Source organism: Rosa chinensis, chromosome 6 (genome assembly GCF_002994745.2).
Source record: "Rosa chinensis cultivar Old Blush chromosome 6, RchiOBHm-V2, whole genome shotgun sequence".
In the NCBI taxonomy this organism is placed as follows: domain Eukaryota; kingdom Viridiplantae; phylum Streptophyta; class Magnoliopsida; order Rosales; family Rosaceae; genus Rosa; species Rosa chinensis.
Window position 1 is genome coordinate 24,032,275 of NC_037093.1, and position 24,495 is coordinate 24,056,769.

Genomic DNA, 24,495 nt, shown 5'->3' on the forward strand with positions numbered 1-24,495 from the left:
GCACATCTCTGTCGGGTTGCATGAGATGTTCCTAGCGGCATCAAAACAGCCCCTGGTTGAGCGGGAACTCAGGGAGGAGGTGGCGGGGCTGCAGAGGGACTTGGGGGAGGCCCAGGAAAGGTTGTTCGACGTTTAACGAAGGCCGACTGTGATACAGCAGATGCTCGTGGCAAGTTGGCTGTTGCCGTTGAGCGGGACCTGGCATGGATCGAACAGTTCGCCCAATTGGGGCAAGAGATGTCCCTGCTGCAAGATCGGGTGGCCGCCAAGGACAAGAAGGTTGAAATCCTTTAGCAGGAGTCCGCCGCCAGACAGGCCGAGGTTAAGCGGCTAGAAGGTGAAGTCGCTCGCCTGGAGGCTGAGGGGAGCCGCGCTGCAGCCGCCGCTGTTGAGTCATACAAGCAGTCGGCGGAGTACAAGGAGCTGACCGAAGCAGCGAAGGCCGGTGCTCTGGCCAATGTGGAAATGCTACAGCAGAAGGGCGCCATTGACTGGGCGAAGGCGTCTATGCCTGTCGTGCCGCCAGCCAGGGAAGCTCCGTCGGCAAAGGGTGATGGCCAATCTCAGATTGATGGTACCCGCTCGAGTAGCGGGGAAAGTGGCGCTTGTCCGGCGGATGACTCCCAGGGATTGGAGGCGTCCCGTGCCGGGTTTTTGGCAGCTCATACCCGGGCGGATGGTACCATAGAGACCCCTAGTCCTACAACCCGCGGATCTGACCAGACAAGCCGCCAACAACAGCCACTGGACGCAGAAGCTGGAAATGCCGAAGGCAGCCAAGCCAACCTTGCCAACCCTTGAAGACAGAAGTTCCTATTTTGTAGCCGCTAAGGCGTATTTAACTGATGTAATGAACAGGCCTAAAGTTAATGAAATTTCGGCATTTGATTTTTCTTTCTATGATGTTTGTTCCGCTAGAGTTTTGACAAATTTGTTTTTGGCCACGAATGAAACATTAAAGGAATTAAAATTGGTCCAAGTGCACAATGTAGCAGACGTAGTGCCCCCAGTGCTAGACTTGGTAACAATGGTTTGAATAATTCCTCGTTTCATTGATAGCTGTCTGAACAGCGTTTACAAAAGCGGGGTCGTACCCGTTGGGTAGCTTCCCTTAGCTAAATATTGAACAAAAATTTAGCTAAGTCAAGATGCTCTTGGGTAGCGGCATGACTATTTGTAGTAGTACCGAAGGTGTTCGGTATTCCAAGGGTGGGTCCGTTGTGACGCCATCCTTGTCCATTAAGTAGAAGGTGCCTGGGCTAACGACTTCAACAATTTTGTATGGACCTTCCCAAGTTGGGCGGAGTTTTGTTGGTGGTGGTATGACTTCCTTCATTACCCAGTCCCCCAGTTGGAGGTTGCGGGCCTTGACCCTGGCGTTGTAGAAACGCGATACCCGTCGTTTGTTCGGGAGGTTGCGCAAATGGGCTGCGTCTCGTTTTTCCTCTAGGAGATCCCTGTCGAGGTTGACGCTGTCGCTGTTGGACTCGGGGCAGTAGCCTTCGACCCTAGCGGTTGGTTGGGCTACCTCGATAGGCAGGACAGCCTCAGTTTCGAACATCATACAAAAGGGGGTTTCACCTGTGGCGGAAGTTGGGGTTGTTCTGATGGCCCATAGAACTTCCGAGAGCTTCTCCGCCCACAAACCCTTGGCCTTATCGAGCTTCTTCTATAACAGTTTCTTGATTATCTTGTTTGCCGCTTCAACCTGGCCGTTGGTTTGGGGGTGGGCGACTGATGCAAAACGCATCTTGGTGCCCAGGTTGGCGTGAAAGAGATGAGTTCCTTGTTATTGAACTGTGTGCCGTTGTCTGTGATGATTGTATGCGGAACACCGTAGCGACAGTAGATGTTCTTCCAGAGGAAGTGAATTACTTTGGCAGTAGTTATTACCGTCAAGGGCTCCGCCTCTATCCATTTGCTGTTGTAGTCGATAGCAACGATGATGTATTTGAATTGGCCCTTTGCGGTTTGGAATTTTCCCATCAAGTCCAGGCCCCATGTGGAGTGAATCCATGGACCAATGATGACCGACAGTGGTTCCGCAGGGGCATGCGGAAGGTCAGCATATTGTTGGCATTTGTGACAAGACTTCGATATCTACCGGGCGTCGTCACCGAGTGTGGCCCAAAAGTAGCCCTATCGCATTGTGCGATTGGCTAAGGATCTGGCGCCCGAGTGGTTTCCACATTCTCCGCCGTGTATCGTCGCTAAGACGACCTTTCCCTCCTTTGGGGTTAGACAGCGGAGGTTGGGGTGAGTGAACCCCTGGCAGTAAAGTTTGTCGCTCTGTGTGTTGTAGCGGGTTGCTCTCCGCTGGAGCTGGCGCGCTTTGATCTTGTCCTCTGGCAATGTCCCGTTGCGCTTGTACTTAATAATTTCGTCCATCCAGCTAGGATTGGCCTCAATGTTGAAGATCTCCGCCAGGGTTTTTGTGATACTTGGCTTGTCCAGACACTCTACCCTTGTGTCCGCTGGACTCTGGTGTGGTTGGGCGGTTGCCAGTCTTGCCAGTGAATCAGCCTTGGCGTTCTTTTCCCTAGGGATCTGTGTGATGGTGTGGAACTTGAATTTTTTTAGCAGTGTCTTGACGTATCCTAAGTATGCCGCTAACTGCTGGTCCTTAGCCTGAAAACTGTCGTTGACCTGGTTAACGACCAACTATCACTGAAGACGTTAACACTATCGGCCCCTGAATCAATGGCGAGGAGTAGGCCGGCAATGAGTGCTTCATATTCCGCCATGTTGTTAGAAGCTTTGAAGTTGAATTTCAATGCGTACTCCGCATTTAGTCCCCCAGGACCTGTTAGGATGATTCCGGCGCCGCTGGCCTTGGGACAAGAGGAGCCGTCCACATGCAGGTTCCAGTCTGACTGCCGGGGAGATTGTTCGTCAGATACCACCATCTCCATTCTTGGTTGTGCTGCGACCTTGGATTCGGGTTGTCGTTCGGTGAGCTCAGCGATAAAGTCTGCCACCGCCTGGCCCTTCATGGCGGTTCTTGGTTTGTAATCGATGTCAAATTCGCTGAGCTCAATGGCCCACTTGCTGAGGCGCCCCGAATGTTCAGGGTTCTGCATTACTTGTCTCAGCGGTTGATTGGTTAACACATGGATTGTGTGGGCTTGGAAGTATTGGCGGAGGCATCTGGCGGCAACGATTAGTGCGAGAGCGAGTTGTTCCAAGGGAGGGTACCTAGTTTCCGCTCCGTTCATGCCTCGGCCGGCATAGAATACCTGGAGTTCATCCTGGTTCTCCCGCCGGACGATGGCACAGCTTACCGCTGATTGTGATACCGCTAGGTATATGTATAATGTCTCGCCTTTCACAGGAATGGAAAGTAGTGGAACTGCCGCCAGGTACTCCTTCAGGCCCTGGAACGCCGCCTGGCACTCTAGGTTCCAATCGATGACTTTCTTGTAGGTTGTTTTAAGGACTTTGAAAAATGGGGCGCACCTATCGGTCAGTCTGGAGATGAATCGAGATAGGGCGGTTAACTTCCCTTGGAGGCATTGGACGTGTACCTTCCACTCTGGGTCCTTCAGGTCAAGGATGGCTTGCACCTTGTCAGGGTTAGCCTCGATGCCTCGTTCGCTGACAATATAACCCAAAAATTTGCTGGCGGTGACGCCAAAGAAGCATTTTCTGGGTTGAGGCGCATACCATAGGCCAAGAGGATGGTTATTATGATTTTGAGGTTTGCCACATGTCCGCTGGCTTTTACGCTTTTGACCAACCTGTCGTCTACGTAGACCTCGATTATCTTGCCCAGATGTTCCGCGAACATGGTGTTCATCAGTCGTTGATAAGTTGCCCTTGTGTTCTTCAGACCAAAAGGCATCACATTGTAACAATACAGGCCTTTGTCGGTGGTGAAGGTGGTGCACTCCTGGTCATCGGGATGCATCCTGATCTAATTATAGCCGGAGAAAGCATCCATCATGCTGAGGAGCTCGTGTCCAACGGTTGCATCGACTAGTTGATCGATGCGGGGTAGTGGGAAACTATCTTTTGGGCACGCCTTGTTAAGATTTTTGAAGTCGACGCACATTCGCCACTTGCCGCTAGGCTTTTTGACCATAACTAGGTTGGAGATCCATTGGGGATAGATGACCTGGCTGATGAACCCAATACCCTGTAGCTTGGTAACCTCTTCTCCTATAGCACGGTACTTGTCTTCGTCAAAGGCTCTGCGCTTCTGCTTGATAGGGTAGAAGGATGGTTTGATGCTCAACTTGTGCGTGATGATTTCAGGGGAGATACCTGGCATGTTTGCATATGACCAGGCGAAGACCGTAGCGTTGTCAAGTAGGAATTGAGTTAGTTCCGCCGCCAGTTCTGGGTCTAATTGAGCGCCTATGCCGACTGTCCTCTTAGGGTGCTCGTCAGAGATGCTGACAACCCTCAATGATGTTTCTGGATTGACCGGCTCCTTCCTTACGTACTTCTTTTCGTCATCCCTGGGGTCCTCAAAGATATTTGGTGGCGGTACCAGACTCCCTACCGCTAGGATCTCATGGCAGCGGGTTGATCGTGTTATAGTAGTCGAATAGCATTCGCGTGCCAACTGCTGACTTCCCCTGACACAGCCTGTGCCGTTGGGTGTGGGGAACTTCATGAGCAGCATGTATCCGACGATGATGCACTTGAGTTTATTGAGTGCTGGCCGACCGATGATGGCGTTATATGAGCTGAAACAATCGACAATTATGAACTCCGTATGTATTTCAACCATACATGGACTAGTACCGATAACTAGCCGCAAATAGTCAGAACCCAACGGTTGCGTGACGTCACCGGAGAAGCTGAGCAGTGGTTCATGATCTTGGAGTAGTTTTCTGTTCCGCTTAAGGTCGTTGTAACAGCCACTGAATATGACGTTGACAGCGAATCCGCTATCAACCAGGATTCTTCCCACTGACATTTTGCCGAGGATGGCGTCGATCAAGAAAGGATGGTCATGGGGCAGATGCACTCCGCTCTCCTCCTCCTCTGAGAAGGTAATAGGCTCCCAACCAGACTTTGGGAGCTTGGCGGATCTTTCGTAGCGGATGTTACAGACTTCCTTTGGGTGATTAGCCCGTGCATAACGCTTTCTAGCTCTGTGAGACATGTTGGTGATTGGAGCACCTCCGTCGATGGTGTTGATGCGGCCCATGGGCTCAATGTCGGCGATCACAGGTGGCGGTTGGCGCACCTTGAATTGCTCCAGCCTGCCATCACGGTACAAAGTCTCAATGGCCGTTTTGAGAGCGTTGCAGCTGTTGGTATTATGACCGCTGTCCTCGTGGTATTTGCACCACCTGCCGGTGTTTCTTGGCTTTCCCGTTTTTGGGTATTTTCCCGGGGGCGGCGGTGGGATCTGATCCTTGCACTGATTGTATATTTCTTCATACGAGGCCGTGAGGACTGTAAATACTGCATACCGCTGGGAAGACTTCGTATGTTTGTTGCGGTTGTCTAAATGGGATGGGCGGTTTCCCTTGTAGTGTTGGCCCTTCTACCGCTTGTTCTGGTACTGGTCCTGTTGCCACTCCCTCTTTTTGTCAGTTGGCGGTGTGTTGGGGGTTTTGTTAGCGGTCCCTTGCTGACTGGAGGAGGGTTGTGTCGACTTTGCTAGTGCTGCTGGTGGCGGTGGGGTTTCTCCATATGTGATGAATTCTGCTTGGGCATGAATGACCACCTTACTCATGAGGTGGTCGTATACCGCATTTGGATGATTGTAGTTGAAGTGATAAAGGAATGGCCCTTTGAGGAGTCCCTGCTTAAAAGCTGCCGAAGCCATTGTTTTATCAAGATCACGGCATTGAGATGCTGCCGCCCGCCACCTTGTGACGAATGCCTTCAGTGTTTCCTCCGTACCTGCTTGATGTTGAACAGTTGGCTTGTATTATGGTGCCCGGCGGACAGTAGGATGAACCGAGAAAGGAAAGCGTGTGACAATGCCTGGAATGAGTCAATGGATCCTGGCGAGCATTCGAAGAACCAATTCATTGCCTCATTCTCCAGTATTTCACTGAACAAGTGGCACAGGGTGGCGTCATCGAATCCCTTGTTGTTGGTGACCTTTTTGAAGGTGTCCATATGGACGAAGGGATCAGTCTTACCGCTGTAATGTGACATTTTTGGAGTCTTTGCTTACGCCGGTCTGACGGCCAGCAAAATTGCAGCGGTAAATGGTCCTGGCCTGGACGCGAAAAGTGGATTTGAAATTGGCGTTGGGTGCCTGATTCCACCCAGATTAACCTTTGTTCCAACTGCTGCATCCTTTCCAGTATTTGAGCGGTTGCATCGCCGGCGGGGCCTAGCCTAGTACTCCGCTAAACTAATCCTCGCCTGGGAGCGGGTGGGTTTCCCTAAGTTCTTGCCCTAGGTCTCGAGCGGTGAGTGTGCAGTGATGACTCTGGCTCCTGTTCCAACAATAGCTGGGGTATAGGGGGCGGCCCCATTCCCGCTAGCTCTGGTGGGTGCAGCGGGGCCTGCATATGCACGACTGGTGCCGGTATCAATGCTCCGGTACCAGGTCGGCTGTGCCTGGTGCTCCGTGACTGCTCACTTCGTGCAGGGTTGGCGGTTGCTTCCAGCGTTCTCTTTAACTCGTCAAAGCGTGACACAAGCGTGGCCACTTGCTTTTGGGCCTCGGCCTTTTCTTTTCGTTCTTGTTCACGCTCTCTGTTTGCTTTGTGAAGATCCGCCAGTGCTAGCTCATACAGAGAGGCGAGGTCTTGGCCTGGCGGGAGGTTGCTACTTGGGTTTGTCTCACCGCCGGGGTTTACCTGGGTGGTGAATAGCGCGCGGTTGATGCCTACCGCTAGGTTGGCGGGTTAGGGAATGGCGGACTGATCTGCCTGCTCTTCAGCGTTTCCCCCGCTATCGTTAGTCATGGTGGTTGTGGTGGGATGACCTTTTGTTCAAGAGGTTCCCACAGACGGCGTCAATGTTAATGCTCAAAGTCAGGCGGTAGCCGATCTTTCGTTTAACGCGGGTCCGGTGGGCGGACCGCTACTCTGAGGACTTGATGGCCTCTGCTAGCTGTCACACGAGAGACAGGGCGTCAGAGGGAGACCGCGTTGGGCGGTCTTCACTTCTCTGATGCCTAAGTCAGTCAATGCATGTAGGCAGCATAACAATAAATGAGTAGTAAATGTGTAATTAATGAGGAGAGAGAAGAGAACCTTTTATAGGTGAGGAGAAGGTTGATCTTCTTCTTGTTTTCGATGTGGGACTGATGTGCTTCGATACCCAGCGTCTGGAGCTTCTGATGCTACCGTGGCGGCGCGTCAGCTGTGATCTGGGGGCGATCCCGGGCTCGGGCGGTAGCTCGCCTGGCTGTGTCTCCGCAGGTCACCCCCCTGGTGAGAGTCGATACCTCCGGTGGTACAATGAGTGTGGCTCATTATAGCTAATTATTCTTGCAAACGTACATGTAGGTACACAGCGTCAAGATGGCATCAGAAGCTCCAGAAGCTAGGAACTGAAGCATATCAGTCCCACATCGAAAACATGGAAGAGATCGACCTCTTCCTCACCTATAAAAGGTTACTTATCTCTTCTCATTAATTACGCATTTACTACTTACCTACTATTATTTTGTCAACACAAATACATTGACTAACTTAGGCATCGGAGAAGAGAAGACCGCCCAATGCGGCCTCCCTCTGACGCCCTTTGTATTTTACCTGACATGTAGCAGAAGTGTCGATTATATCACAAGTAACGGTCTGCCCATCTGATCAGCGTTAACCAAGATTTAGCCACCGCTAGATCTTAGACATTAACACATTCCATAGTCTCGGCAACTAACAAAGATCAAGAACACATAAACACATCAAACATTGAAAAGAACATCAAAATTGCATCTAAAAATCAAATTGTCAACTCATAGTTTCGGTTTACACAAAAGAAATTCCAAAGCAGATTTTCTAACTACAAAAAAGACTAAACCGTGAAAAATACATGGAAGAGGTGGTATGAACATCCCTTAGTCACATCCCAAAGATCCAAATCAGCTCTAAGGTGGTGCACATGTGATGATCACGGCAAGGAATGTGGATGGTCACGGCAAAGCTCCTTGAAGGTTGTAAAAAACCTGAAACTAGAGAGAACACAAGTGAGAAACCAAAATTGTGGAGTAAAAGGTGAACCTTGAGATGTCAAAAGCATCATGTATTTATAATGTGACGTTCAATACTTCTCCAATTCGATCTTACTTGAGTTCTCCTAAGTTGTGTTGATTCGGATTTTCCTTCTAATTTTCTGACTGGTTGAAACATCCCTTGACCAATAAAATAATTTCACATCATCAAGAACGCATCACCATCTCCAATCCGTGTCCTCCTTCCTTCATGGAAGTCTTGACGTCAAGAAATCCCTAGAAGCTTCAAGAATCTCATGGCATAACCAAATCCAACTCAAATCTGAAATCCAAACTCCATCTTGATTCAAAATTCCGAATTTCCATATATATTGCACGGCTCATGTCTTGTACATGATCTTCACGTCACTTCTGGATGCTTCTTGAATGTTCCAAGACGTCTCCTAGATTCCACAAGACTCCTAATGCAAGTAGAACTCCATATGCAATCACGTTTCCTAGTCTAATACGAACTTCTTTCTCGAGATGCTTCTACACTCTTCCAGAACCTTCTTAAGTAATCCTTATTCAACAGGGACTCATTATCACATTAGGTTTCCTTATCTGAGTAGAATTGAGTTTCCTTGTTCAAGTAGAACTCCTAGTCCAAGTCAGCTTCAGACTCCTACTCCCATTGAGATTCATTTTCCTAGTCAAACTGGAAGACCTTCCATTTCTTCATTTCTGCGCCACTTTGCACTTCCCTTAGTCATTTTTGGACTTTGAGACTCCATTTTACCTATAAAACACAAACTAAGTTAAATTGATGAAGTTAAAGGAAATAACTTAGCAAAATATAGGGTTTAAACATTATAAACATCGGATATTATGCTCCTAACATTAGTCCATTATTAAAACTAAAAATAAACCAAACTAATGAGCTCGGGATCCCACTCCCGATCCCAAAATAGCTAAACTAAAAAATCAAGACTAGTGGGCTCCCAAGCCCAAGATCAGGCCCGAGACCAAACTTTATGGCTCAAGAAAGCCTTAGCCACCATGCCAGCAAACTATTTCTAGTAATAGGAAAGCATCCACTAGTACCGCTGCCATTGCAAAAATCGCTGGCTTATCCTCCACAAGCATCACAATTGCCTCCTGGATCAACCAATCCACGCTCAGAAAATGACCAGATTTGGGAAATCTAGGACATAAAAATGTATTGCCGGAATGATAGTTGGATTAGCCGAGACTGATCGACCAATCAAGAAGTGGTAAACTGGGTTTAGAAGGGATTCCATCACCGAGAAGTAGTGCTAAGGATCCTCACTGCCACCAGCAAAGGCTCTAGCCTTGGCCAATCTTTGACTTGACAGCCTCCACACCTCCTACCATTTGGAATTAGGGAGAAAAGAAGAATTGGGTGGAGAAGATGGAAAGGACATGAGTGATAGGTGATAGATTGGGAGAAAGAGGGATTGAAAGAATAGAACAAGTGTTGGAGACCGATCAGATTGAATGAAAATTGAGCCCTAGCGGCGACTGAAACAAAACAAGGAGAGAGAGCTCTCTTCGTACTAGGGTCATTTGAATTGTTGTAAAATTGTGAAATTAATTGTTGAACTCTTGTTCATTAGCCAACGTGGTGAACTAAACGATTTTATTTTGTTGGACTGAGGTATTTTATCGAATAGAGAAAGTAATTAGAAATAGAAGTTAATCTGGATGAAGGCTTATTTGATTGTGAAATGATAATAATCTATTGGCTTAATAATAAGTTGGGTTTTATGAAATCGTGTTTGAATATGAGGTGATAGAGTTGTTGTGTTCTCTTTTGTTTACAAAGTTAGTTGAAGCTTCTATATTCTAGTTCATTTTGGTTGCTAGAATATTTCATTAATTCAAGTCTATTTAAATAAAAGTGTTTATTATGTACATGTATATGAATCTAGAGAATTGATGGGTTTTTTCGTAGTGTAGACTTGCCAGGATATGGAGGCATTTACTGGGATTCAAATGGTGCCTTTTTGGGTGCATTGTCTTTCAATATTGTAATTCGTAGTGCAATAGATGCAAAGATCCCTGCTGCTATTGAAGCTTTTAGGTTTCTTGGGTGCGAAATTGGACACATGTTTGGCTAGAAATTGATTCCTCCTTGGTTGTCCACCATTTTAATAATCCAAATCAGGTTCCTTGGAGGCTACGAATCCCATGATTATATCGCATTCACATGTCACAATAGATTAATTTCCAATTCTCACACATATTTCAGGAAGGAAATCTATGGCAAGCAAGCTTGCTACTTATGGAGGGACAAATAATGGTTCAATTTGGTAGAATTCTCTACCAAATTTCCTTGCTTCTGGCTATGATAGAGACATAGCTTCTATGCCTAATTGTTGTTTTAGATGATCAGTGTGCTTCTTTTATTTTGATTCTTTTTGTCTTTTTTATGGTTTCAATATTGTTTGTTGATTCTATAAGGGTTAGGTTTTTGCTCCCCATTGTATCTTCCTAATTTTCAAGAAATTTATAAATAGAGAGACGGGTGGTGGCTCCCGGTTATAGTGGCCCTCTTTCCTTAAGAATTGTGGGTGGGCACTAGACCCCCAAATCGGATGCTACAAAAGAACTAATATCGCCTAATCTTTTATTTATTTAACAATATATATATATATATATGTATATATATATATATGATTATTTGGTCAATAAGAAAACGGTGTTGGCAATGTGCATATTTAAATAATGTGACCATGATTAATGGCACAATTATTAGGCTTAGGTAACTTTAGGCTTGATAGCCATGACATAGTTAACGGGTGTGTAGTGGCAGCTCATTATTATCAGGATAATGCATCGGACTTAAGTAGCCAAGACATAGCTAAAGGACATGCGATGGTAGTCCATTATTATTATGATAATGTATATGGCTTATGTTGCCCTAGGTTTGGTAGCCAAAGATATAGCTAAAGGACATGCAATGACACTCCATTATTAGCATGATAATGCATCAGGCTTAGGTAGCCCTAGGCTTTGATAGCCATCACACAGCTAACGGGCATGCGATGGCAACCCATTATTATTACGTTGTATAATTATGTACTAAGAAAATTTTAAGAACTGTACACAACATATGGCCCACTCCGAAGATCGGTACATTATCTTTCAAAGAAATCAAAGCGGTACATGACTTTCAAAACCTGACACATTTTTAGTACATGGCGTCAATAACACCGTTAACCTTCTTCCTTCTTCTTCTTCTTCTTCTTCTTCTTCTTCTCCTCCTCCTCCTTCTTTTTCTCCTTCTTCTTCCTTCTTCTTCTTCTTCTTCTTGTTTTTTTTTTCCTTTTGCTTTTTTATCAATCCTTGAAGAGACCGATTTGCCCTTACAAATTTGACCGTAATCACACTGACTAACGGAGGATGTAACGATATTTACCAATTTTAGGTCGAGATTGCAACTTCATGTACCATTTTGATTTCTTTGAAAGATAATGTATTGATCTTCGGAGTGGTCCATATGTGGTGTACAGTTCTTAAAATTTTCCCTTATGTATTGGTAGCCATTGTTTTCATGCAAAACCACATGATTATTAGACCATTAGGTTGATCTTATTTTGTTTGGAAGTATACTGGTAAAGAACGAATTTTACCTTTGCACTGTTATTTGAAAGAGAGACTTGTCACCAATGTATGTGTCAAATATAGTTGAACTGCATGTGGCAGCTATGTATGCAAATAAATTGTATAGTGGTTAATCTATAATTGATTATATCTTTTTTTCATAAAAAAAATCAAAGTAGTAATTATTAATTGATTTAATAAAAGATTTTTTTAAATTGGGTCGTTACGTTTTTGAATTAATAAAAATTTATTTATAGATATTAAATAAAAGATTAATTTCAGTTTACTCCCGAGGTTTGGGTCCAACATCATGTTAGTCCCTACAGTTTCAATTTAATCGGAAATTAACACCCTAAGCTTTCTAATTTCATGATTTCATTAGTTGTGTCCTAACTTCTTATCCTCCGTCCAAATTGGATATTAAATTTGACGATGCGACTTGAAAGCTGGTCATTGGGCCCATGCTTCGGAGCTAAATTACGCTTGTAACCCCATCTTCTTCTTCCACTGATTTTGTTGTGCCAAGGACCATGTCGATCTTCTTCCTCTGATTCTTGTAATCTCTTATTCTTCTTTTCCAATCTTCTAAAACGTACAAATTAGCTTAAGTGAATCTTGAAGCTAAACAAAACAAGCTAAACTCACCAGACTAAAAAAACCTTCTCTTCACTCACTGCTATCAGACTTGTCACTAGCGCTAGATCCCATTCCATCCAACTTATCCCCAAAACCCTCCAATAAATGCTCATTGCCTCCACTTCTCATCAAAAACCGAAAAGGCCCGAATCTAACTCTTTGCAAAATGGCCACCCTCTTTGTCTTGGTGCTCTCTTTCAACCTCTCCTCCACTTCCCATCAAAAACCCGAAAGGCCCTAATCCAACTCCTCCTAAACTGCCCTCAATTCTTTCTCTAATTCGGCTTTGGCTTCGCCTTCCACAATTGTCCTCTCGAATTCAATGAAACAGATGAAACAACACCTCAATCGCCAGTCCCTCAATCTTATCCAGCTATCTATCTCGTCTCCCTCAGTCCTTCCCATCACCACCTTCCCTGTCCTTCGGCTTAGTCTTCGGCCTGGTAGCCACCGCCACATCACCGTTGAAGGCTAGGCTGAGTCTGCCGTCATCCAAAATGGAAATTGAGAAAATCGTTGAGAGAGAGCAGCGAAAAGTTGCCAGAGTTGAAGGGGCTTGTTTTCCTTCATTTTTTGAGAGAGATCTAGAGGAGGAGAGAAGGGGCTTCTGATTTGAATTAGATTAGGGATTAGGGTTGTTTTTTCAGCTAAGAAGATGATGGAGGTGTTGCTTTGAGTTTTTTTTTTTTTTAAATCTGGAAATGACTATTTTAGCCCCTAAAGTGGGCTCCATCGTCAGAGTTAACGTACAATTTGGTCGGAGGTTGAGAAAGTGGACACAGCTGATAAAATTAAAAAGCTTAGGTGTGTTTCTGATTAAATTGAAACCACAAGAACTAACATGATGTTAGACCCAAACCTCAGGGGGGGTAAACTAAAATTAGTCCTGAAAAAAATTACAAAAATATAGAATGTATTTTAAGTAGGATAAGAAGCACTTCAAAGTGATTATGAGAAGCACTTTACAAGTATTTCCTCATTTAAAAGCGCTTTACCCAAATTTCAAAAGAACTATTAGACCTTTAAAATAGTCTTGAACTAGCTCATATAGATGTAGAAGAAGCTCATAATTGTAAGAAATGGAAACATCTCTTTTCATTTTGATTTAGCATTTACCTAGTTCATATTTTAGTTTCTTGTGTTACCTAGTCTCACTTCTCAACAATTTACAATGATGATGTCACCTCCTATACCTATTTAAGACTCGTTATGTGCTCTTTCGATCCTCTCCTATTCGGATTTTACCTCTCTCTGTTCTCTCACTTATGACTTTCTCACTTCACTTCCCTCCTACCATCATCATCGATATTTTCATTGAAGATAACGGCTTTGATCTTGAAGACATCTACATCGATCACCACACTTCCCTCTCCATCATAATCTTTTTCTTTTTTTTTGTGTCTTCCCTCAATCCACATAAACCCACTTTGAAAACTCTAAACCTTAAACACAAAGCCGTCACAATTTTATCTCAGAATCTTACAGAGAAAATTGTCCTGCCACGATGTGTCTCCAAAGCTATATATGGACCTTACATCAACTTATAACCTGCTGATCAACTTCTACCCTAAAGACTACTGAAAGTAGCCTAAAAGCTACTAACCCAAAATACAAAAGCTACCTGCCCCAAAGCTATGGGCCGACACTAAACTCACAACGTTACTGACTTCCATCCCAAAAACTACTAAACTCAACCAAAAAACATACTAACCCAAATATCAAAGCTACTTGCCCTAACCAAAAATACCATTAACCACCAATTAAGCTATAACAGCTTGCTCCCTGACTCAGTTAGAACTCCACAGTTCGACCACCATGGGCGTACCTAGGTAGTGTAGTGGACTAGCTAAGAATATCTTTAACAAACTCTCTATTTTGACTCCTTACCTATTTTAGAGAGCATGTTTAAAGCATATTTAGCAGACACTCTATTTTGACTCCTTAACTATTTTGGAGAACATATATAGTTTTTTTTTATCTAACCACTGCAAGTGGCCTAGTGGTTCTTGCCTAGTTGGGTGTGCTCCCCAACCTAGGTTCGAACCCCGAAGCTGTCAAAGTGGCTAGGCACTGTGCTGCAATGCACAGTTGGAGCATTTCACATGCGCCGAAGGGGTTTTTCTTGGGCCTAGGAAGTCTTTGGGTTCCCCTTGACAAAGTAAAAAAAAAAAAATAGTTTTTTTTTATCTATTTTAGCAGCTACATCAGACTTCTAATTAAGTGGCTCTTTATTATAACTTTTAGCTATATCGCTTCTAAATATAGAGAGCTTCAATTGGCTCTCTATAATTTAAAACATTTCTTTTGAGTTATTTTATATAATTTATAAGAATTAAATTTAGTTTAGTTCCTTGAACTTGAAGGCTAAAATCAGTTTGGTCCCACTTTTTTTTTAACCAAATTAGTCCCTGCGCTTCCAAATCGCATCAGCCAAGTCCAAACTCCAAATTCTCATTGGCGTCACATGCTGAGTTTAAGCCGACATTGGGGCCCATTTTTCAATCTTTGACCCCCAAGAAGATTAAATTCTCAAAATAAACTTTGAGGCTAAATTCATAAAAATAATAATAATAAATAAATAAAATTGAGCTCTCGAACTCTCTCTGCTCGTACAGAAACCCAAAAGCCCCTCATCCTTGACCACTTCATCGTCACCGTCCGATTCCACTTGATCTTCTCTTTCCAGCTCCTCTTCAAGTTGTGGTGGGTACTATCGAAGTTGTTCTCGACGTCGGTTGTGGTGGTGCTGAATTGGGCGGCAACGAAGATGACATCAGACTAGAACATTTGGAAAACAACCAAAAGAAGAGAAACACAGCCACAGTGCAAAGCCACCTCGATCTGGGTCTCGGTAAAAACAAGTGTCAGTTACTTCTACCACCTTTAGAAGAAGAACCAAGAAGAGGATCTCTCTTCAATGGAACCCCACTTTCAAAAGAACTCATCTTTAGCTAACTTCCCATCAATTTCCAATCACCCACATCAAAATCAGAGGCTCTTTATTGAAACCCAGATCAAAAATCAAAACCCAATACAGCAGTGATCTAGGTGATGAATTAGTGTCTGATACCCACTTATCTGAGAACTTCACGTCGGAAACCCGGCTGTGTGTGACAAGAATCGGACAGTGCACACTCATTGAGATGTTGAAACGCAGAGAGATTTAGATCCTTAACGACAACGGCGAAGAATTCAGAGATGGATAGTTTTGAATAGGATCAAGCTCGTGGTTTGGGTCAATAGGTAGTCCGCCACGGAAGCATTGATTGGTTGATTGTAATTGGGTGTAGTGTGAGATTTTGATTTGGGTGTTTGCTATTTTGTGTGGAGTAGATGGATTTTATGGAGGATCCGAGAGAGCTTTTGAGGACGATGGAGGCGAAATGGATTAGGACGAAGCACACTCTTTTCTACCAGGCATATGCTCTTTACCATGAGAAGACAAGAAATTTGAGGAGGCTGAGAAGATGTACCATATAGATGCAAGGGAGGCCGTTTGAACTAGAAGGGATTGGGCTCTTGGGAGGGGGAGAGGAGATAGACCCGCAATGGGGAGATATTGGAATGCTGTGAAGAAGAAGAAGGCTGCTGTTGTAAAGGGACTTTTGGAGGGGTAGGGTTTTTAAAAGCAGGTGAATTGAGGTTTGATAGGCCTAGCCTAGCTGGGGATTGTACAATTTGCAGTTGAAGCATTGTGGAACTTCACTTGTTTCTTCAAAGTACTCAGCCGAGAGAGTAATAGCTGGGTAGAACTAGTGAGCTGCAAAATCCAAGAATTCAAAGTTGCTTTGCTTAGAGCAAGTTCACCCGTTGGGTCACCAGGTCACCAGGGCACCAGGGCAGGAAACTATTCACTGCCACTGGATCTTTGCTTCCACCCATTGGGTCAGGGTCACCAGTCAGTTACTGTTCATCGAATATTTTATAAATTTTTTTTTGGAAAATGAGAAATGTATGATGTAAATAAATAGTATTGATAAACAATTTGCAAATGCAACCAAAGAAAATTTTATTGGTAGACAAATTATATGTCCACCGACACTCTTTTTTGTCTTTTTTTTTTTTTTTACTCCACCGACAGTTTTATCATATATACACTACCGACAAAGTTTTTGAAAAGTGTGAAAATATTTAAAACTCCACCGACACTTTTATCATGTACACCACCGACAAAGTTTTTGAAAAGTGTGAATTTTTTTTTAACTCCACCGACACTTTTATCACAAGCACACCACCGACAAGTTTTTTGAAAAGTTTGAACAAATCACATGCACACCACCGACAAGTTTTTTGAAATGAGTGAGTGATAACCCACCGACACTTTTATGTGTGGAAAATTTCAATAAATAGACATGATGTTTTCACTACATACACACACCATCCGAGCTTAACAAAACTTCACCCTTTTCATATCTCTAGCATTACATATTTCCTAAATTCCCCTCGTTGCAATGAACAATTTGTGGGATCAAATTCGACGGTCTCAGGATGAGGATGATGAAGAGATGATGGCCACCAACGCCATTGTCATGGCTGCAGTCGCTCAAGAATCTGGAAACCAACCCCGAGGGCGCGGTTCTCATCCGGGTCGTGCACCAAATGAGGAACGATTTAGAGAAGAAAGGGGCAAAGGTATGTTGGCCGACTACTTTGTCGATCGGCCAGTGTTCAAAGATGCGGAGTTCCGAACACGTTACAGGATGAGTCTCAATCTCTTCCAGCGTATATCTACTGACCTTTGCCAGTATGATCGTTACTTTGTTCAAAGGTCAGATGCTACTGGCAAAGTCGGACTGCTTCCGGAGCAGAAGATGACAGCTGCCTTGCGAATGCTTGCGTACGGTGCAGGGGCAGATCAATGTGCTGAGTATTGTAGGATGGCGAAATCCACCTCCGTTGCAGCCCTTCAGCACTTCACACGAAGAATTGTTGATCTTTACTCAACAAAATACCTCCGCACTCCAACTGCAGCCGACCTCAGACGACTTCTTACCAAAGCTGAGAGGAGAGGTTTTCCAAGAATGATTGGGAGCATCGACTGTATGCATTGGCAATGGAAGAATGGTCCGACAGGTTGGGATGGAGAATATAGTGGTAGGAAACAAATCCCCACTATCATCCTGGAAGCAGTCGCATCTTACGACACCTGGATTTGGCACGCATTCTTTGGAGTGCCTGGGGCATGCAACGACCTGAACGTCTTGGCAAAGTCTCCATTGTTTGATGAGCTTACCGCCGGTAGAGCACCTCTTGTCCAATTCCAAGTTAACAACAGAGCTCACAATCTAGGGTACTATCTCGCCGACGGTATTTATCCTCGATGGGCGACTTTCTTGAAAACTGTTCGAAATCCTACACGCCCAAGGAAATTGAGTTTGCAAAGGCTCAAGAGGGGTATAGGAAGGATGTAGAAAGATGTTTTGGTATATTACAGTCACGGTTTGGTATTATTCGAGGAGCTGCTCGTGGGTGGCATAAAGAGGACCTTCGATACATTATGTTGACGTGTATTATATTACACAACATGATTGTCGAAAATCAACGACCTGAAGATAGCGATGATGAGTTGGAGTCCGATGATGAGGTGGATAATAATATGAGGCCCAGGATTGCTGAGGTATGGGAGGGACCAACCGGTAGAGACTTTGATCCTGTTGGTAGAGATGCTCATCATATGAACGGATTCATGGACCGCTACCAACAAATTAGATCTGAGCAGTGTCACTCCAACCTTCAGGAAGACCTCATTCAACACTTTTGGGAATTTCAAGGCAATAGGCGTATCTAGATCTGCTATTTGTGTGTGTTTTCTATTAGTTTTTATGTTTTTAATTATGTTTGTGTGGTTTCTACTTTAGTTTTAATGTTTTTAATTATGTTTGTGTGGTTTCATTTAGCTTTTCATTTGTAAGGGTATTATTCCAATAAATGTTAATTTCATGAATCTAATATTACATAAGTAAAAAACCAAGCATTGGAATCATAACAATACAATTATTTAAAATAGATAACTCCCTAATTTTCCTAATCCTCATCTTCATTAGGAATCCAATTTGTGTTTGTGGGGTCATCCATATGGTTGGGGTTGGTGGATTCACCCGAAGAGAAAGGTGGGGAAGGGACACCACCGGTGAATGGTGGTTGTGGGAAGCCACCGGGGAAAGGAGATTGTGGATAATACCCACCGGGGAATGGTGGTTGTGGATAGCCACCGGGGAAAGGAGATTGTGGATAATACCCACCGGTGAATGGTGGTTGTGGGAAGCCAGGGAATGGTGGTTGTGGGAAGCCACCGGGGAAAGGAGATTGTGGATAATACACCGGGGAAAGGAGATTGTGGATAATACCCACCGGGGAAAGGAGGTTGTGGATAGCCATCGGGGAAAGGAGGTTGTGGATAGCCACCGGAGAAAGGAGATTGTGGATAATACCCACCGGGGAATGGTGGTTGTGGGATGTTAGATCCACGGGTTGCATCTTCAGCTTCTTTCTCTGCAATTTTTTTTTTGTTTTCTTTGCCAGTAATTCTTTTTGGTTGGCGTCATCTTACTTGTGTCCATCTCCATAATACGCTCTTCCCTCTCTTGAATTTTGAATGCCTCGTTTCGCATATCCATTTGCAAGCGTATATAATCTCGTTGTTGTTGGTCACGGAGATGTCAAGCATATTCCTCATCACGTTTCTCCTTGGCAGACATCATTGATGTTTGGTTGGTTGCTATAGTCTCCACAGCGGCTGTCAGATGACTGAAATCATTAGATGCTTTCTTTCCTTTCCGAAGAGCTTCTTTGGCAGCCTTCTTTCCTTGAGGCCTCACCGAAGGATTTGGAGTTGCATCGGCGTTTACCTCATCTGCATCTATGTCCAACTGGACATGAGAATCAGGAGCGGATTGTTGTGTGTGCATCCGTTCAGTTTCTCCCCTGGAGGTTCCTCCAGCCGAAGAGGAATGGTTTGGAATGTCTTCAAATTGTTGAAACCCCTTAACAAACTCGTAACATTCTAAATTAATGAAATCACCTTTTTTTTGTTTTCCTTTCGATTTGGTCATCGCAGCTCTCCACAAATCTTGTGCTTGACGTAGCTATTTAATTTAAACAAAAAAGTATAAATCTATTAGTACAAATATAAACGAGGTACAATGTATCAACTATTTAAGTATAAGGTGAGTACAATGTATAATTTAAATAAAATGAAGTCTAAAGTATGATTATGAAGTACTAATTTGAAGTATAATTATCAACTAAATTTTTATATATGAACTAATAATTTAAAGTATAATTATCAACAAAATATTTCAACTAATAATTTAAAGTAAGATGTATCAACTAATTAAATTTTAATATACACTAAAAGAATAATAAAAATTAATATTTGTGTTACACTACAAATTCATACCTCATCAATCATATTCGCACCACTCTTGTACCAAAGTTTCGCTTGCCTTAACGCACAATGCCAAGCATAGAGTTCGACTTTCAAGGTTTTCCACCTCCCTTGAAAAGCTTGCAATCATCAGACATATCCATCCCAATGTTCGGCATAGTGTTGGCGTACCTCTAACCATAGATCATCTTTTCTTCGTTCCGTACCCTTTGCCGGATCTTGGCTAACAGCCCTCCAAGACTTGCACAATTGAATATCTTCAATAGTCTGCCAACGTGTCCCGTCAATACTTGGATCTCCTACGGGTTGGACAATCGTATTCCCTCGTACACTCATATTCGAATAAAAAAATTGTAGAGTATGAAAGCTATGAGGAGAAGGAGCAAAAAAATTTGAGGAAGTAAGATAGATGATTTTTTTGGTGTGAGAGATAAATTAGGAGGTGAGGTATTTATCGGAAATTTTGGTTTTTTTTATTTTGTTACCGTTGTAATCTAACGGTTACAAACAATATATATATTTTTCCTTTTCTCAATTTATCTAACTCCTTAATTGATGTCCATCAGATCTCATTCATAATTAAAACCAACGGTCAAGATCTGTGGACCGTTGGCTTCAATTTTCCAAGCAAACCAACGGCTACACGCCAAGTCAGGAAGACCACATGCCACAACCGGACAAAATCCGGCCTCCCACGCGCTGCAGCGTTTCCTCCGCTAGAAGACAAGCGAGTGGCCGCTACTCCACCTTCCTGGCGCGTCTCCCCTCAGCTCATGGCCAGCTGGAGGCCTGGGTCACGGGCTCGGGGAGGAAGTTGCCCGAGCTGTTGTCCTGGGTCATCTACTGTTGGGGAAGCCCAGCTCGGTGGAACAGTGAATAGTGATATTCTGGTGACTTCAGTCACCTTTTGACGTGGTGCCCGGGCACCACATGCCCCGGTGAACTTGCCCTTAAAGGACTCTCCTTTTCCTTATGTGCAGCTCTTCATAAGCTGTAAAATCCAAGAAATTCATCTTCTTAACCTATTTTTACTGAGGGTTGTTCTGTTTCATTGTCGGAATGGAAAGAATGAAGCTTTCATCACCAGCGATTTGCATGAGAAACGGGGATGATGACACACACAGAGAGCCTAATTTAGGAGAGTATTCTTCCTTCTTTTTTTTTTCTTTTTTTTTTTGTGAATTTGGGTCCAAAGGTTACTTTGGAAATTTAGTATTCTAGGATGGTCAAATGCATAAAAGTAGGGCCCTATGTCGGATCCAACTCAGCATGTGACGTCACATTTGGAGGAAAATTTGAAATTTGGACTTGATTTATGCGATTTGGAAGCACAGGGACCAATATGATTAAAAATAAGGGACCAAACTAATTTTTGACTCAAAGTTTGAGTGATTAAACTGAATTTAATCAAATTTATTAATACATTTAAACTCTTTATTCTTTATTTAAAAACAATATAAATTCAAAACTAACTAAAATAGAGAGAACTGATGAAGACATATTTCTAAAATGGCTAGCAAAAATGACTTGTTAGCTACTTTGGCTAAAATTTGACTCAAAAATGGCTAGAATTGTTGAAGATGCTCTTAGCTATTTTTCCATTTCAGCAGTTGAACCAGACTACTGAGTGACTCTCAATTTTAACTTTTAGTTATTTGGCTCCTAAATATAGAGAGCGTGATGAGGATCTCTATTATTTTTTTAATTGAAAACATTCATTTGAAGTTGTTTTGTTTAATATATAAATATATATAAATGATTTTTTATTTATTCAAAAATAATATAAATTCATAAAAACCAAAGATAGAGATTGCAGGTAAGGCTATGGTTTGTTAATATTTCTCATACATCAACTATTTTTACCACTTTGAGGACTCATTTTACCACTAGAGAACTTATGTGGTAAGTAAGAAAATTTACCACTTTAAGAACTCATGTTACCACTTTGAGGACTAATAATACTATTTTGAGAACTCATTTTACCACTTTAAGGCAATTGTATGCATGTCATACGTTAACACATTGTAGAATTACCCATTGCGGAAGTATTTTAAAATTTGCTAGCCAAAATAAATTTTTAGCTCTTTTGGCTAAAATTTGACTAAAAAATGACTTCATGACTGACTTTTATATTGCACAAATCATATATATTTTTATTACTTGTAACGTTTTTATCGACCCCTTTACATATTTTTTCTCTCCATGATTTCCTGTATATTTTTTAAATTAATACTCCATATTCCAATAGATTTAAGCTATAGTTGTATGCCAAGTTAGTCTATCCTCATTCTCATGTTAAATGAGATTTTGAACAAACGAGATAAAGCTGGAGCAAACCTTAGAGTGTTACTCCAACCTTCTCAGCATTTTCATTGCCCTCCTCTGATGCTTGAGAACGTGTATTGTCTGCCTTGTTGTTGCACTGGTGATCTTTGACAAGATCATTTGGAGATGCGGGTGAGGCAGCGATCTCTACTCACCATTATACCGTGGGACGAGTTCCATCTGTGAGGAAGAAAATCGAACATAAGATATTTATGGGAAATAAGTCATCGGTATGGGGACTCAAACAGCGACTCTCAATTTCAAAAAAATAATTTGAACCATGTTATGGGGTCATGTTGTGATCATTTGAACCATGCTAGATTTACGTAGTTTCGATTTTCTCGTTTTGTGATCCATAAGGATCCGATCGTTGGATCGTCATATAATTTTGTTAAATTGATCCTAGAAGTGTTTTGGAGACCTTGGGAGGTCTCAGAGGAAGTTTTGTGTCGATTGATGAAATCTTCAGTTTTTGGTTCAAAATGCTCAGTTCGAACTGTAACCGCTTTCGTTTTAATCGTGCACTAAATTGAGACCTTATTTTACTTAGGTGATTGACGGAGTGTGTTTTGTACTTTATCTCGGTTGTAAGAGAAGACACGGTGAGATTTAGAGGTGAGTAAATCTCACGAGGTTCATTTATGAAAGGAGTTACTTTATTATTCGGAATTATTTGATAAATTGTCAAATCGTTTTTGGAAATAAATATTTGTTTTAAATTATATGAACTTGATCGTCTACGGTTCATGGGTAAGTTAAAAATGAAATTTTATTATAAAAATTATTTTTCACGGGTTCTGTATTTGTGAACTATAGTTGGTATTAGTAGCACTCCTGAGGGATGACTACGAATAGACTTATATATATATATATTTTAACATGAATCGATCATGCTATTGTTGTGATTTGATGTTCTAAGGAAATAAATGAGTTTTGGGATGTTAATAATTGTTTTATTCACTTGCCATATATGAAAATTATATGTGTCAATTTGTGTTGGGCATTAAGGTGTGAGAACAATATTTTTAAATTGATTTCTATATTTTTTGAGATTGGAATTGAGTTTTGAAAACAATATTTTGTTGCAGTCAATTATATTGTTTTGTTTTGGTTTTGGATTGTAAAACCGGTTACCGTAAAGAGTACTTTGAGTTGTGGTATAACATTTTGGGTCTTGTGTGACGTCTTTAAATGTTTTGGTCTTCGTATCGAGAGAATCTTTTATAGAGATTGGTGTAACATTTTTAGGTCTTGCGTGACCTATTTAAATGTTTTGTTCTGAGGGCTGAAAGGCCTGAAGTTCGGAGGTTACAGTGACAACCTCAGTGCAAGTAAATCGGGAACCACGCCTTTGGCCAGGTGAGTGGTTACAATCAGTTAAACCTCTAGTCTCTTTGCAATTGTACTATCCTGTGGGTCACTTTGTGTTATTGCGACTCATGAGTACGCGTTTTTGAAAGAGAGTTTCGAGTGTATTATTTCTTTTGTTGTCCAAGAGGGACATGGGTTTCACATTTAATTGTGAGTTGTTGTCCTTGGTTGAGTTTTGAAAGGAATCAAGGTGTGAGTTGTTTTCCTTGAGTTGAAAGGGTGATTTCTTGGTTTTAGCGTGAGTTGTTTCGTTGTCTTATTCGATATCTTGTTTTATTTAATTGTTTTGTTTTAATGTAATCTCCTGAACTAAACTATATGCAGGGATTACTATGATTTCTATTTATTGATTTTAATGTAGTCTCCTGAACTAAACTGTATGCAGGGATTACTATGATTTTGGATTTTGTGCTTTTTGGTGGTCACCTGAACTAGTTTTCTATGCAAGGATCACTGGTCTTATTTAGTTTAATTTGTCAGTGCAGTTGTAGTTGAGACTCGTAGTGAGTTGAGAAATGTTTTATCATGTCATTGTGGTGATAAATGATTCATGCTCAGAGGAAAGGAAGAGTGATTTCTTGGATTTGTTTTTGAGATTTCAAATGATTTGTTTTGTCACAATGGTGACATGTGTTTTCCTTAAAAAGAAAAGGATTTTAATTTTTTTTTGAAATAATCATCGTGTTGATTTGTTGTCCTTGGGTCGGAATGGTGTTATGTGGTTATTTGGGTTTACTCAGATGAGCTTGCAAAAGCTTACCGGGTTTGTTGTTTCAACCTGGTGCACTATTCCATGGTGTAGGGGTTATTGTGCAGGTCAAAGTAACAAGTAACCGTCGTCAAAGCTGAGGCTTAGTTGCTGCCATAGCTTGGATGTAGAAGTACTTTTGGTTCTAGTCTTCCGCTGTGTAGTGAGTGTGGTGGGTGTGTTTACTCATTGAATTATTATTCAGTTTAATTTGTAAACTCTTTTGTAATATAATATATGACTCTAAAGAACGAGTCGGTATTGACATTGTGAGCTCGGTTTGTTTTGTTGCTTAGTTTAAATTAAAAAAATTTTGAGTGTGCTTTT

The 24,495-nt window shown here is 42.4% G+C and overlaps 2 protein-coding genes across 2 annotated transcripts; one reads left to right on the forward strand and one right to left on the reverse strand.

The window, feature by feature from the left end:
- The first annotated feature begins 16,788 nt into the window (after positions 1 to 16,788).
- LOC112171094 lies at positions 16,789 to 17,748 on the forward strand. The gene has a single exon (XM_024308328.1). The coding sequence runs from the start codon at positions 16,789 to 16,791 to the stop codon at positions 17,746 to 17,748; it is 960 nt and encodes a 319-aa protein (XP_024164096.1).
- A 955-nt stretch (positions 17,749 to 18,703) lies between these two features.
- LOC121050137 lies at positions 18,704 to 19,821 on the reverse strand. The gene is made up of 2 exons (XM_040509234.1): positions 19,737 to 19,821; positions 18,704 to 19,422 (listed from the first exon to the last, which is right to left on the reverse strand). Exons 1-2 carry the CDS (start codon positions 19,746 to 19,748, stop codon positions 18,997 to 18,999), a joined length of 438 nt encoding a protein of 145 aa, XP_040365168.1. The 5' UTR covers positions 19,749 to 19,821; the 3' UTR covers positions 18,704 to 18,996.
- Positions 19,822 to 24,495: the final 4,674 nt, after the last annotated feature.